Raw genomic sequence first — 13924 nt, 5'->3', positions numbered from 1 at the left:
ATATATATATATATATATATATATATTCCTATGAGTCCGCGGGGGAAATGAAACACGATAAGTTGCCAAGTGCACTTTCGTGTCATAATCACATCATCAGGGGAGACACAAGAGAGAAATATAACAGTCAGTTGATATACATCGAAGAGACGAAGCTACGACGCCATTTGGTAAACATGTGATTGTCCAAAACGTACAACGAGCGTATCATAAACTTATCATTTTACACATTGTATCAACAATAAAGGTATCTCATTTGTATAGACCATCACTAACATTAAGAATATAATTCTTTGTGTATTTGATGATAGAAGATTCAATGATATATATATATATATATATATATATATATATATATATATATATATATATATATATATATATATATATATATATATTTATATATATACGTGTAGTATTCCGGGTCGTACTGTGTTTTTTTTGAAAACGGGTCGGATTTTGGGTCGTACCGTCGTGCTCAATGGGGTCATACTGTCTTGCTCAAAGGGCCGTACTGCCGTGCTCAAGGGGTCGTATACCGTCGTGCTAATGAGGTCGTACCTTCGTGCTCAAGGGTCGTATACCGTCGTGCTCAAGGGGTCGTGCTGCCGTGCTCAAGGGTCGTATACCGTCGTGGTCAAGGGTCGTATACCGTCGTGTTCAAGGGTCGTATACCGTCGTGTTCAAGGGTCGTATACCGTCGTGCTCAAAGGGGTCGTATACCGTCGTGCTCAAGGGAGTCGTACAGACGTGTTCAAAGGATTCAGAACACGAAACTGTTGACCTAAACAGAAAGACAACCTATCTTCCCGTTAACGGAACACATCTGTTTTCTTCCAACGGCAGCCACTTTGTACTGTACCTCTGCGTTCCACTGTCCAGCGTTCCACTGTTCCACGGTGGTGGTGCCAGGCGGTCCACATGGTCAGTGGTGTGGGCGCCTTCCCACATGACACGCGCTTGCGTGTATTACCGTGTGTGTGTGTGTGTGTGTTGCCTTGGGGGGAGGGGGGGAGTCTCGTATTTACCCCCTAAGCTTGGGGGGGGAGGTGGAGGAGGGGGGGAAAGAGGAATGGGGTCAGGGTACTTTGACACGCGCTTGCGTGTATTACCGTGTGTGTGGGTGTGGGTGTGGGTGTGTGTGTGTGTGTGTCAGTGAGAGTGTAAGTTAATCACCAATCGGGTCGTTATGAGGCCCTCACTTAACGTTTTAAGTGCGTGGCTGAAGTACTTATAAAAGGCCATTTTCCTCCCTTACTCATTCACCTTTTTCTCCTATGTATCCTCTATGTATATACCTCCTTTCTACTCACTTTGTGATGAATGAGTCGCTGATTACTCACACGATGAGTCACTCACTCACACACGCGCGTGTGTGAGTGAGTGAGTGAGTGTGTGTTACTCATCTCTGTGAATGAGGTGGCTTTTAAATGGCCCGTTCCCCTGGTGGGTCGCGAGACAGTGGTGGTGTGGGGTTCGACTGTAATTATGGCGCGTACGAAGGCGTGTGAAGGCCACTCCCTCCCTCCTCCCTCCCTCCCTCCCTCCTTCCTCCTTCCTCTCTCCCTCCTTCTTCCCTCCTTCGTTCCTCTCTCCTTCCTACCTCCCTCCCTCCCTCCTTCGGTCTTCCCTCCCTCCCTTCCTCCTTCCCTCGTTCCTTCCCTCCCTCCATCCTTCCTCCCTCCCTCCACCCTTCCTCCCTCCCTCCTTCCTTTCCCCTTCCCTCCCTCCCTCCCTCGACTGCTATGGGGGGGAGGGCAACTGTATTTCCCCATGACGCATTCTTCCTTCTTGAGAATTACAGTCAAGTGATCTCTCTTTCCGCCATTTGGCGCTGGCGCCCCCCCCCCCCCTCTTCCCCCCTTTACCCCCCCTCCCTCCCTCTCCCCCTTCTGTATTATGGTGATTCGAGGGAAGTACCTGTGTTGAGGACGGGGGGAGGGGGGGTTAGACGTGTTGACGAGGGGGGTAGGGGACGTGTTGACGAGGGGGAGAGGAGGAAGAGGGGGAGGAACCTTCCCCCTCCCCCGCTTCTCTCCCTACTGTATTATGGTGATTCGAGAGAAGTACCTGTGTTGGGGGAGGTGGGGTAGACGTGTTGACGAGGGGGGAGAGGGGGAGGGGACGTGTTGACGAGGGGGAGAGGAAGGGGAGGAACCTTCCCCCTCCCCTTCCCCCTCCCCCGCTTCTCTCCCTACTGTATTATGGTGATTCGAGAGAAGTACCTCTGTTGAGGAAGGGGGGAGACGTGTTGACGAGGGGGGAGAGGAAAGGAAGGGGGGAGGGGGAGACGTGTTGACGAGGGGGGAGAGGAAAGAAAGGGGGGAGGGGGAGACGTGTTGACGAGGGGGAGAGGAAAGGAAGGGGGGAGGGAGGTGTTGACGAGGGGGAGGAAGGGGGAATTTCAGCTTCATTCACTGTATCCTTGTCTCCCCCCCCCCACACTTGGATGACGTACTGTGGGAACTTCCCCCCCCCCACACACAGCTCCGCCTCCCCAAGGTCTGGGGGGGAGGGTGTGGGGGTGTGGGAGGGGGGGGATATACATTGCCAGCCTCCCCCTCCCACCGGATCGAACCCAGACCCTCTTACGTTTGAGAGCCGGGGGAGCTGTGTCCACTTATCCACGGCGATTGGTGACCTAAGAACGGTACAGAATACAGGTACAGTGAACGTATCGTAACAGGTACAGACAGACCCCTTGACGGGTACAGACCCCCTCCACGGTACAGTGACATCAGAAGGGTACAGAATACAGGTACACCAGATGTACCCATACAGGTACAGACCCCCTCCACGGTACAGTGACATCAGATGGGTACATAATACAGGTACAGTGACATCAGAAGGGTACAGAATACAGGTAGTACCCATACAGGTACAGAACCTCTCCACGGTACAGTGACATCAGATGGGTACAGAATACAGGTACAGTGAACGTACCGTGAGAAGTACAGACCCCTTCCACGGTACAGTGACATTAAAAGGGTACAGAACCGGTACAGTGACATCAGAAGGGTACAGAACCGGTACAGTGACATCAGAAGGGTACAGAACCGGTACAGTGACATCAAAGGGGTACGGAACCGGTACAGTGACATCAAAGGGATACAGAACCGGTACAGTGACATCAGAAGGGTACAGAACCGGTACAGTGACATCAAAGGGGTACGGAACCGGTACAGTGACATCAGAAGGGTACAGAACCGGTACAGTGACATCAGAAGGGTACAGAACCGGTACAGTGACATCAAAGGGGTACAGAACCGGTACAGTGACATCAGAAGGGTACAGAACCGGTACAGTGACATCAGAAGGGTACAGAACCGGTACAGTGACATCAAAGGGGTACGGAACCGGTACAGTGACATCAAAGGGGTACAGAACCGGTACAGTGACATCAGAAGGGTACAGAACCGGTACAGTGACATCAGAAGGGTACAGAACCGGTACAGTGACATCAAAGGGGTACAGAACCGGTACAGTGACATCAAAAGGGTACAGAACCGGTACAGTGACATCAGAAGGGTACAGAACCGGTACAGTGACATCAAAGGGGTACAGAATACAGGTACACTCAACACAGTTACAGGTACAGACAGACCCCCTCCCCCCCTCAACGGTAGTGACGTCATCGTTGCACTCACCTAACTTGCCGTGGACGATGTCAAACTGGGTCACGTCCTCCCTGATGAAGATCGGGTTCTGAACCAGTTCCTGTGTGGGAGACAGAGAGAGACAGAGAGTCAGGTCAGAGAACACTCTGTGTACACAGCCAGGTCAGGTCAGGTCAGACACCCCCGGAGGCAGGTCAAGGACTGTGACCTGGTAGAAAGATGACCTGGACCCTGACCTGGTAGAAAGATGGGTTGAATATCGACCAGGTTAGATATGGGGTTGAATATTCAGTGGGGGTCAAGTCAGGTCGAATATCTGGAGGTGGAGGTCAGGTCAGGTCAGGTCAGACCCCCGGAGGCAGGTCAAGGACTGTGACCTGGTAGAAAGATGACCTGGAGCCTGACCTGGTAGAAAGATGGGTTGAATATCGACCAGGTTAGATATGAGGTTGAATATTCAATGGGGGTCAAGTCAGGTCGAATATCTGCAGGTGGAGATCAGGTCGAATATCTGGGGTAGGAAAGAGAGGTTAGGTTAAATATCTTGGGGTAGGAAGGAGAGGTCAGTTAAATATCAGGGGGTAGGGAGGAGAGGTCAGGTCAAATATCTGGGGGCTGGATGGAGAGATCAGGTCAAATATCTGGGGGCAGGAAAAGAGTGTTTAGGTTAAATATCAGGGGGTAGGAGGGAGAGGTTAGGTTAATATCAGGGGGTTTGAAGGAGAGGTCAGTTAAATATCAGGGGGTAGGGAGGAGAGGTCAGGTCAAATATCTGGGGGCAGGAATGAGAGGTCAGGTCAGATACCTGGGGGCTGGATGGAGAGATCAGGTCAAATATCTGGGGGCAGGAAAAGAGTGGTTAGGTTAAATATCAGGGGGTAGGAGGGAGAGGTTAGGTTAATATCAGGGGGTTTGAAGGAGAGGTCAGTTAAATATCAGGGGGTAGGGAGGAGAGGTCAGGTCAAATATCTGGGGGCAGGGATGAGAGGTCAGGTCATATATCTGGGGGCAGGATGAAGAGATCAGGTCAAATATCTGGGGGCAGGAATGAGAGGTCAGGTCAGATATCTGGGGGCAGGAGGTGGAGGTCAGGTCATATATCTGGGGGCAGAAGGTGGAGGTCAGGTCAAATATCTGGGTGCTGGATGGAGAGATCAGGTCAAATATCTGGGGGCAGGAATGAGAGGTCAGGTCAGATATCTGGGGGCAGGAGCATGAGGTCAAGACGTAAGCCATTATATTCACGGTATACACCGTCGCTCCAACCCCCCCCCCCTACCCCCAGCACGTGTGACCACTACCCCCCTACCCCCAGCACGTGTAAACACCCCTTTCCCCCTTCCCAGCACGTGTAACCATTTCCCATCCCCCCTTCCCCTCTACCCAACACGTGTAACCACTCCTTCTTCCCCCCTTCCTAGCATGTGTAAACCCCCCTCCCCTCCCCGTGTGTAAACCCCCCCCTCCCCTCCCCGTGTGTAAACCCCCCCCTCCCCTCCCCGTGTGTAAACCCCCCCCTCCCCTCCCCGTGTGTAAACCCCCCTCCCCTCACCGTGTGTAAACCCCCCTCCCCTCCCCGTGTGTAAACCCCCCTCCCTCACCGTGTGTTAAACCCCCCTCCCCTCCCCGTGTGTAAACCCCCCCTCCCCTCACCGTGTGTAAAACCCCCCTTCCCTCCCCTCCCCCTCCCATTCTCCCCCCCCCCCTTCCTTTCCCAACACATGGGCCTCTGGGTTAGGTCACGTCCCATACAGGAAGTGGGTCAGTACAGGAATAAGTCATGTGTGTGTGTGTGTGTGTGTGTGTGTGTGTGTGTGTGTGTGTCTGGGGTCTTGCCATGACGTGTTCAGTCGTGGGGGGAGGGGGGGCTCACACCCCTTCCCCCTCCCCTCACCCCTGAGAGAGGTAAAAGGGGGGTGGGGGTGTCGGTGTGGGTGTTGAACCAACAACACGTGCACACATGCAACACGTGCATGATTGTACACACGCGCGCGCGCACGTGCGCGCGGGCTGCGAGGAGGAGGAGAAGCCCCCCCCCAACCCCCTTCCCCGCGGTGGAATGGGGGGGGGGGGTGACGTAGTCATATTCCTCTCTATGTTTATTTTCCTTTTTTCTATGACCTCCTCCTCCTCCTCCTCCTCCTCCTCCTCCTCCTCCTCCTCTTCCCCCCTCCTCCTCCTCCTCCTCCTCCTCCTCCTCCTCCTCTTCCTCCTCTTCCCCCCTCCTCCTCCTCCTCCTCCTCCTCCTCCTCCTCCTCCTCCTCCTCCTCTTCCCCCCTCCTCCTCCTCCTCCTCCCTCCTCCTCCTCCTCCTCCCTCCTCCTCCTCCCTCCTCCTCCTCCCTCCTCCTCCTCCTCCTCCCTCCTCCTCCTCCTCCTTCCTCTCCTCCTCCTCCTCCTCCTCTCCCCCGATGAAACACTTGTCTACTTCCCAGTAACACGCGATCCTTCACACTCCAGCGTCCTGGTTACGGAACTGAACATATATATATATATATATATATATATATATATATATATATATATATATATATATATATATATATATATATATATATATCTGTGGTTTGTGCTACGTAATGGAGAGCAGAGCATTATAAGAGTTTTATTGTGTTATTTTTTCCCCCCATTTTTCAAAGAGTAGATATAGATATGGTGTATTCAAGGGTTTATTTTGGAAAAGTAGATTTAGATGTGGTTTGATTAAGGGTTTATTTTGGGAAAGTAGATTTAGATGTGGTTTGATTAAGGGTTTATTATGGAAAAGTAGATTTAGATGTGGTTTGATTAAGGGTTTATTTTGGAAAAGTAGATTTAGATGTGGTTTGATTAAGGGTTTATTTTGGAAAAGTAGATTTAGATGTGGTTTGATTAAGGGTTTATTTTGGGAAAGTAGATTTAGATGTGGTTTGATTAAGGGTTTATTTTGGAAAAGTAGATTTAGATATGGTTTAATTAAGGGTTTATTTTGGAAAAGTAGATTTAGATGTTTAATTAAGGGTTTATTATGGAAAAGTAGATTTAGAGGTGGTTTATTTAAGGGTTTATAATGAGTTGTGTGATGAGTGTATGAACATGTCATGGATGATGTGCTACCGGACTCAGCCTGCAATTTGGTGACACAGCGAGCAAAGGAGTATAGACCTTATTTCGGGGGGGACCTTTTCGCCTCAAAGGAGTCCTTTTTGCCCTGCTCCTGTATTGAGCGCAGACCCAAAACTGCCCAAATCTAACGAAAGGTCATTAACTTCAAAGAAATTGATCGCATTTTATTATGAAATCCGAGAAAGTCATATATAAAAAGGAATATATGAATTGAATATGTATATATATAGAGAGAGCAATACGAAGTGTTAGAAAACGTAATAATTCTGTTGCAGTCTCCCTTTTAAAGAAAACGACCCTCCCATCTTACCTTCATTCACTTCATAGACATTGCGAGGACATCCGAGAAAGTCATATAGAAAAAGAAATATGTGAATTGAATATGTATATATAGAGCAATACGAAGTGTTAGAAAACGTAATAATTCTGTTGCGGCATCACTTAAAGAAAACGGCCCTCCCATGTGTGTGTGTGGGTGTGGGTGTGTGTTGTGTATGTATGTGTGTGTGTGTGTGTATGTGTGTGTGTGTGTGTGTGTGTGTGTGTGTGTGTGTGTGTGTGTGTGTGTGTGTATGTGTGTGTGTGTGTGTATGTGTGTGTGTGTGTGTGTGTGTATGTGTGTGTGTGTGTGTGTGTGTGTGTGTGTGTGTGTGAAATACGTAAAGTCAGGCAGTCAAGGTCATGTTATGAAAACTGTCTGAAAGAAGGGGAGGAGGGGGAAGGAAGTGGGGAGGGGAGGTGGGGGGTGAGATGACGTCTCAAGGTTAGGGGGGAGGAGGAGGGGGAGGTAGTTATGAGGGTACGAGGGTGGGGGAGGAAGGGGGGGTAAGAGACAACCATTATCCCCCCCCCCCCCCAGGGTGATTAGTAGGTAGGTAGAAGGGGGTAGGAGGGGAGGGGATGATGTGGGGAGGGGGAGGGAAGTAGATATGGGGGGAGGAGGAAGTAGATATGGGGGGGAGGGAAGTAGATATGTAGACTTGATTCTTTTTTAACCCTTCCACACACGAGGCGAGCCCCCCCCCCCCCCTCTTCCCCCCAAGTGTGTGTGTGAGAGATGTGTGGGCCCCCCCGCCCCCCCCCCCCCGATGTAGAGAGATGTGAGAGCAAGTGTCTCTCTCTCTCTCTCTCTCTCTCTCTCTCTCTCTCTCTCTATCTATCTATCTCCCGTCTCCTCCAAACGTCTCCTTAACAGGTCGCCTAGAACACGTTCTCAACCATCCAACGACCAATTACAGGTGTCCAATTACAGGTGTACCTCCCAACCCACACACACGCGTCTACCACACCAGTCACCTACTTATGTACGTCCTTAAGTAATTAAGTAACAGTAGATGTAGTAGTAGTAATAGTAGTAGTAGTAGTAATGGTAGTAGTAGTAATAGTAGTAATAGTAGTAGTAATAGTAGTAATAATAGTAATAGTAGTAGTAATAATAGTAGTAATAGTAGTAGTAATAGTAGTAATAATAGTAATAGTAGTAGTAATAATAGTAGTAGTAGTAATAGTAGTAGTAGTAGTAGTAGTAGTTGTTGTTGTTGTTAGTGTGGCCCACTAACTAGCAGTTAGTTTCCATGGTAATTGGCTAAGCTGAAATGACCTGAAATTTGGTGGCAGGCTTCAGCCTCGCCACGACCCAGCCAGTCGTCTGAATTCAGTTCGTGAAGGAAGAAAACGGGCGTTCGGTCATTACTGCACTGGTCGTGAAAGAAAAACGATCGTTCGGTCGTTACCGTACCTTTAAACGATCGTTCGGTCGTTACCGTACCTCTAAACGATCGTTCGGTCGTTACCGTACCTTTAAACGATCGTTCGGTCGTTACCGTACCTCTAAACGATCGTTCGGTCGTTACCGTACCTTTAAACGATCGTTCGGTCGTTACCGTACCTTTAAACGATCGTTCGGTCGTTACCGTACCTTTAAACGATCGTTCGGTTGTTACCATACCATTAAACGATAGTTCGGTCGTTACCGTACCTCTAAACGGTCATTCGGTCGTTACCGTACCATTAAACGATCGTTCGGTCGTTACCGTACCTTTAAACGATCGTTCGGTCGTTACCGTACCTTTAAACGATCGTTCGGTCGTTACCGTACCTTCTCATGCTGGTTGGAAAAGGGGGAAAGGGGGGGGGGTCATTAAGCCTGTATGACGGGCAAACGAGAATTGAGTCAGCACGATGAACAACCCCCCACCCCGCCCATTAAACCCCCTCCCCATTAAACCCCCTCCCCATTAAACCCCCTCCTCCAGTCCTCCATTTTGTCAATAGCAAGTGGTTTAATGGCCAAGGGTGGGGGGGGGGGGGGAGGTTCGTTTCGTGACTACGAAGCCTCGAATTCCAAGTTTCGTTCCCCCGCGGGAGGGAAGGGGGCTGGCCTGTGTTTACGACACGGTCCTGGAAATAGTCGAAAATAGACCTTACGTGTTTTGTTGTGGGGGGAAGAAAATGATGTGGTGTTCCTTTTAATGGTAGTTAACGGCGTACGATTTGAGATTGTTATGGTAATTGGGTGGTTTATAGGGTAGGGTCCGTTGGCCCTTGAGCACGACGGTATACGACCTTTGAACACGACGGTATACGACCCTTGAGTACGATGGTGTACGACCCTTGAGCACGACGGTATACGACCCTTATATATATATATATATATATATATATATATATATATATATATATATATATATATATATATATATATATATTATCCCTGGGGATAGGGGATTAAGAGTACTTCCCACGTATTCCCTGCGTGTCGTAGAAGGCGACTAAAAGGGGAGGGAGCGGGTGGCTGGAAATCCTCCCCTCTCGTTTTTTTTTTTTTTTTAATTTTCCAAAAGAAGGAACAGAGAAGGGGGCCAGGTGAGGATTTTCCCTCTAAGGCCCAGTCCTCTGTTCTTAACGTTACCTCGCAAATGCGGGAAATGGCGAATCGTATGAAAAAAAAAATGAAATATATATATATATATATATATATATATATATATATATATATATATATATATATATATATATATATATATTCCTATGAGTCCAGGGGGAAAATGAAACACGATAAGTTCCCAAGTGCACTTTCGTGTAATAATCACATCATCAGGGGAGACACAAGAGAGAAATATAAATGGCTAAGACGCCATTTGGTAAACCAAATGGCGTCGTAGCTTCGTCTCTTCGATGTATATCAACTGACTGTTATATTTCTCTCTTGTCTCTCCCCTGATGATGATGTGATTATGACACGAAAGTGCACTTGGCAACTTATCATGTTTCATTTTACCTGTGGACTCATAGGAATATCTTGATCACGCGCAAAATTGCGATCCTTTCCAGTATATATATATATATATATATATATATATATATATATATATATATATATATATATCCTCTCGCCCCAGAATACTTTCATTATTGCTCGACAAAAACTTCCTTTCACCAGAACGTTTCGTTCTTTTCTAAGTCCTTTCACCCGAGTACTTTCACTTGACATTTGAATTCCCGCTTTCCTTACGGCCGGTCACCTCACTTAGAATGTACTTTCGGGAGTTTTCACTTATAATAGACAGACATGCCCTCGCGCGCGTGTGTGTGTATATGTATATATATATATATATATATATATATATATATATATATATATATATATATATATATATATATATATATATATGGAAAGGATCACATGTTTACCAAATGGCGTCGTAGCTTCGTCTCTTCGATGTATATCAACTGACTGTTATATTTCTCTCTTGTGTCTCCCCTGATGATGTGATTATGACACGAAAGTGCACTTGGGAACTTTTCGTGTTTCATTTTCTCCCGTGGACTCATAGGAATATATATATATATATATATATATATATATATATATATATATATATATATATATATATATATAGCCAGTAAATTCTGTAGAGGATAGTGTATACAGATAATCTACAAATGTTTATTAGAAAATTTTATGGCGACAAAAATATAGAATTTCCTATACAGGCGACATGTGGCATCAATGCATACTTGAGACATACGCGTCAGTGCCAGATGCCGCCATTACTTCTATTTTATCTATGTCGTTTCCCTTGCACTCACGTGACCTCACATTTGACCGACAATTGCGACGAAGGTCAAACCAGCCTACAACGAAATCACATACAGTGGGGTATTTATTGGCCATGCAGGTGGCACCGTTAAAAGGCGAGGTTGTAATCCCTAACCGGCAACTCCCGTGGTTCGTTCCGGGAGGGGTTGCTGCTTTCTCCTGCGCATGCGCCAGTCACCCTCCACACAGGCGCGCGCATGATGCCAGGCATTCGAGGCGAAATGAATAGACAGACAATAGACATTCAGGCCCACACAATGCATGGAGATAGATAAAGCAGTGATAGATAGATACTGACAAAAAGAAGTAATTAAGAAACCTTGAGTAAAGGCATGACAGGTTTCGTAATATTAATGGAATTTTGTAATTAAATACGAGACTACAAACTCGGAAATGTTTTTTTCTTTCGTAAGGAGAGAAGCATTTCCCTGCAGCTGCGTGGAGTGCAGCCCGTTACAGAATGGATCCTGGGGATGTGTTATGTATATATATATATGTAGCCTTCAGTGAAACAGACACACGTACACACACAAACCAACAGAAGAACACACACACACACACACACACACACACACACACACACACGTAAACAATCCATGCCACACACACACACGTAAACAATCCATGACACACACACACACACACACACACACACACACACACACACACACACACACACGTAAACAATCCATGCCACACACACACACGTAAACAATCCATGACACACACACACACACACACACACACACACACACACACACACACACACACGTAAACAATCCATGACACACACACACACACACACACACACACACACACACACACACACACACACACGTAAACAATCCATGCCACACACACAGACACACACACACACACGTAAACAATCCATCAGACACACACACACACACACACACACACACACACACACACACACACACACACACACACACACACACGTAAACAATCCATGACACACACACACACACACACACACACACGTAAACAATCCATGACACACACACACACACACACACACACACACACACACGTAAACAATCCATGCCACACACACACACGTAAACAATCCATGACACACACACACACACACACACACACACACACACACACACACACACACGTAAACAATCCATGACACACACACACACACACACACACACACACACACACACACACACACACACACACGTAAACAATCCATGCCACACACACACACGTAAACAATCCATGACACACACACACACACACACACACACACACACACACACACACACACACGTAAACAATCCATGCCACACACACACACGTAAACAATCCATGACACACACACACACACACACACACACACGTAAACAATCCATGCCACACACACACACACACACACACACACACGTAAACAATCCATGCCACACACACACACACACACACACACACACACACACACACGTAAACAATCCATGCCACACACACACACGTAAACAATCCATGACACACACACACACACACACACACACACGTAAACAATCCATGCCACACACACACACACACACACACTAGGATAATGACCATTATTAGTGAGATAATGGGAAGAATGTGGGTTGAGCAATGGCAACCACGAGCCAGTCACTTGGTCCAAAAGAACTTTAAACCACCTCTCCCCCCCCCCCCTCCAGGGGGGGCTATAGAGACCATTGTATACTCCCCCCCCTGGTAATGGGGAGGGAGGGGGGCTATGAAGACCATTGTGCCACCCAGCATATTACGAAAACCACCTCCCCCTCCCCCCCCCCCCCCCTCCGTGAACACGGGAACGATGGAAGAGAGAGAGAGAGAGAGAGAGAGAGAGAGAGAGAGAGAGAGAGAGAGAGAGAGAGAGAGAGAACGCGCCGGAATGAACCACGGTGACGAAACCTGCTATATGAACGGCGGGTTTTGAAGCGCTTCGAATCTTTACGAATCATTGTGGGGGGGGGGGATTTGGGGACTTACGAATCACTGATGGGGATGGGGAGCGGGGGGGGGGGATACATGAACCCTTGTACCGAACCCATTGCTATCATATGAACCCATGTACCGAACCCATTCCTATCATATGAGTCCATGTACCGAACCCATTGCTATCATATGAGTCCATGTACCGAACCCATTCCTATCATATGAACCCATGTACCGAACCCATTCCTATCATATGAGTCCATGTACCGAACCCATTGCTATCATATGAGTCCATGTACCGAACCCATTCCTATCATATGAGTCCATGTACCGAACCCATTCCTATCATATGAGTCCATGTACCGAACCCATTGCTATCATATGAGTCCATGTACCGAACCCATTCCTATCATATGAATCCATGTACCGAACCCATTCCTATCATATGAGTCCATGTACCGAACCCATTCCTATCATATGAGTCCATGTACCGAACCCATTCCTATCATATGAATCCATGTACCGAACCCATTCCTATCATATGAGTCCTTGTACCGAACCCATTCCTATCATATGAGTCCATGTACCGAACCCATTCCTATCATATGAGTCCATGTACCGAACCCATTCCTATCATATGAATCCATGTACCGAACCCATTCCTATCATATGAGTCCATGTACCGAACCCATTCCTATCATATGAGTCCTTGTACCGAACCCATTCCTATCATATGAGTCCATGTACCGAACCCATTCCTATCATATGAGTCCATGTACCGAACCCATTCCTATCATATGAGTCCATGTACCGAACCCATTGCTATCATATGAGTCCATGTACCGAACCCATTCCTATCATATGAGTCCATGTACCGAACCCATTCCTATCATATGAGTCCATGTACCGAACCCATTGCTATCATATGAGTCCATGTACCGAACCCATTCCTATCATATGAGTCCATGTACCGAACCCATTCCTATCATATGAGTCCATGTACCGAACCCATTCCTATCATATGAATCCATGTACCGAACCCATTCCTATCATATGAGTCCATGTACCGAACCCATTCCTATCATATGAGTCCATGTACCGAACCCATTCCTATCATATGAGTCCATGTACCGAACCCATTCCTAT

General features: G+C 47.5%; 1 protein-coding gene and 1 long non-coding RNA gene across 2 annotated transcripts in view; one reads left to right on the top strand and one right to left on the bottom strand.

Annotated features, from left to right (window-relative positions):
• Nucleotides 1-13924, top strand: part of LOC139748737 (uncharacterized) — an 89206-nt gene that overhangs the window by 45249 nt on the left and 30033 nt on the right. The gene's annotated exons all lie outside the window — the stretch shown is intronic.
• Nucleotides 1-13924, bottom strand: part of CalpC (calpain C) — a 95323-nt gene that overhangs the window by 56473 nt on the left and 24926 nt on the right. Inside the window, exon 3 of the mRNA XM_071662130.1 lies at nucleotides 3648-3717. Within this exon, the coding sequence (XP_071518231.1) occupies nucleotides 3648-3717 (70 nt within the window). The remainder of the gene's footprint in view (nucleotides 1-3647; nucleotides 3718-13924) is intronic.

The sequence above is a fragment of the Panulirus ornatus genome, chromosome 5, assembly GCF_036320965.1.
Source record: "Panulirus ornatus isolate Po-2019 chromosome 5, ASM3632096v1, whole genome shotgun sequence".
Taxonomy (NCBI): Eukaryota; Metazoa; Arthropoda; class Malacostraca; order Decapoda; family Palinuridae; genus Panulirus; species Panulirus ornatus.
The sequence above is the reverse complement of the archived record's forward strand: the minus strand, read 5'-3'. Positions and strand labels throughout refer to the sequence as shown.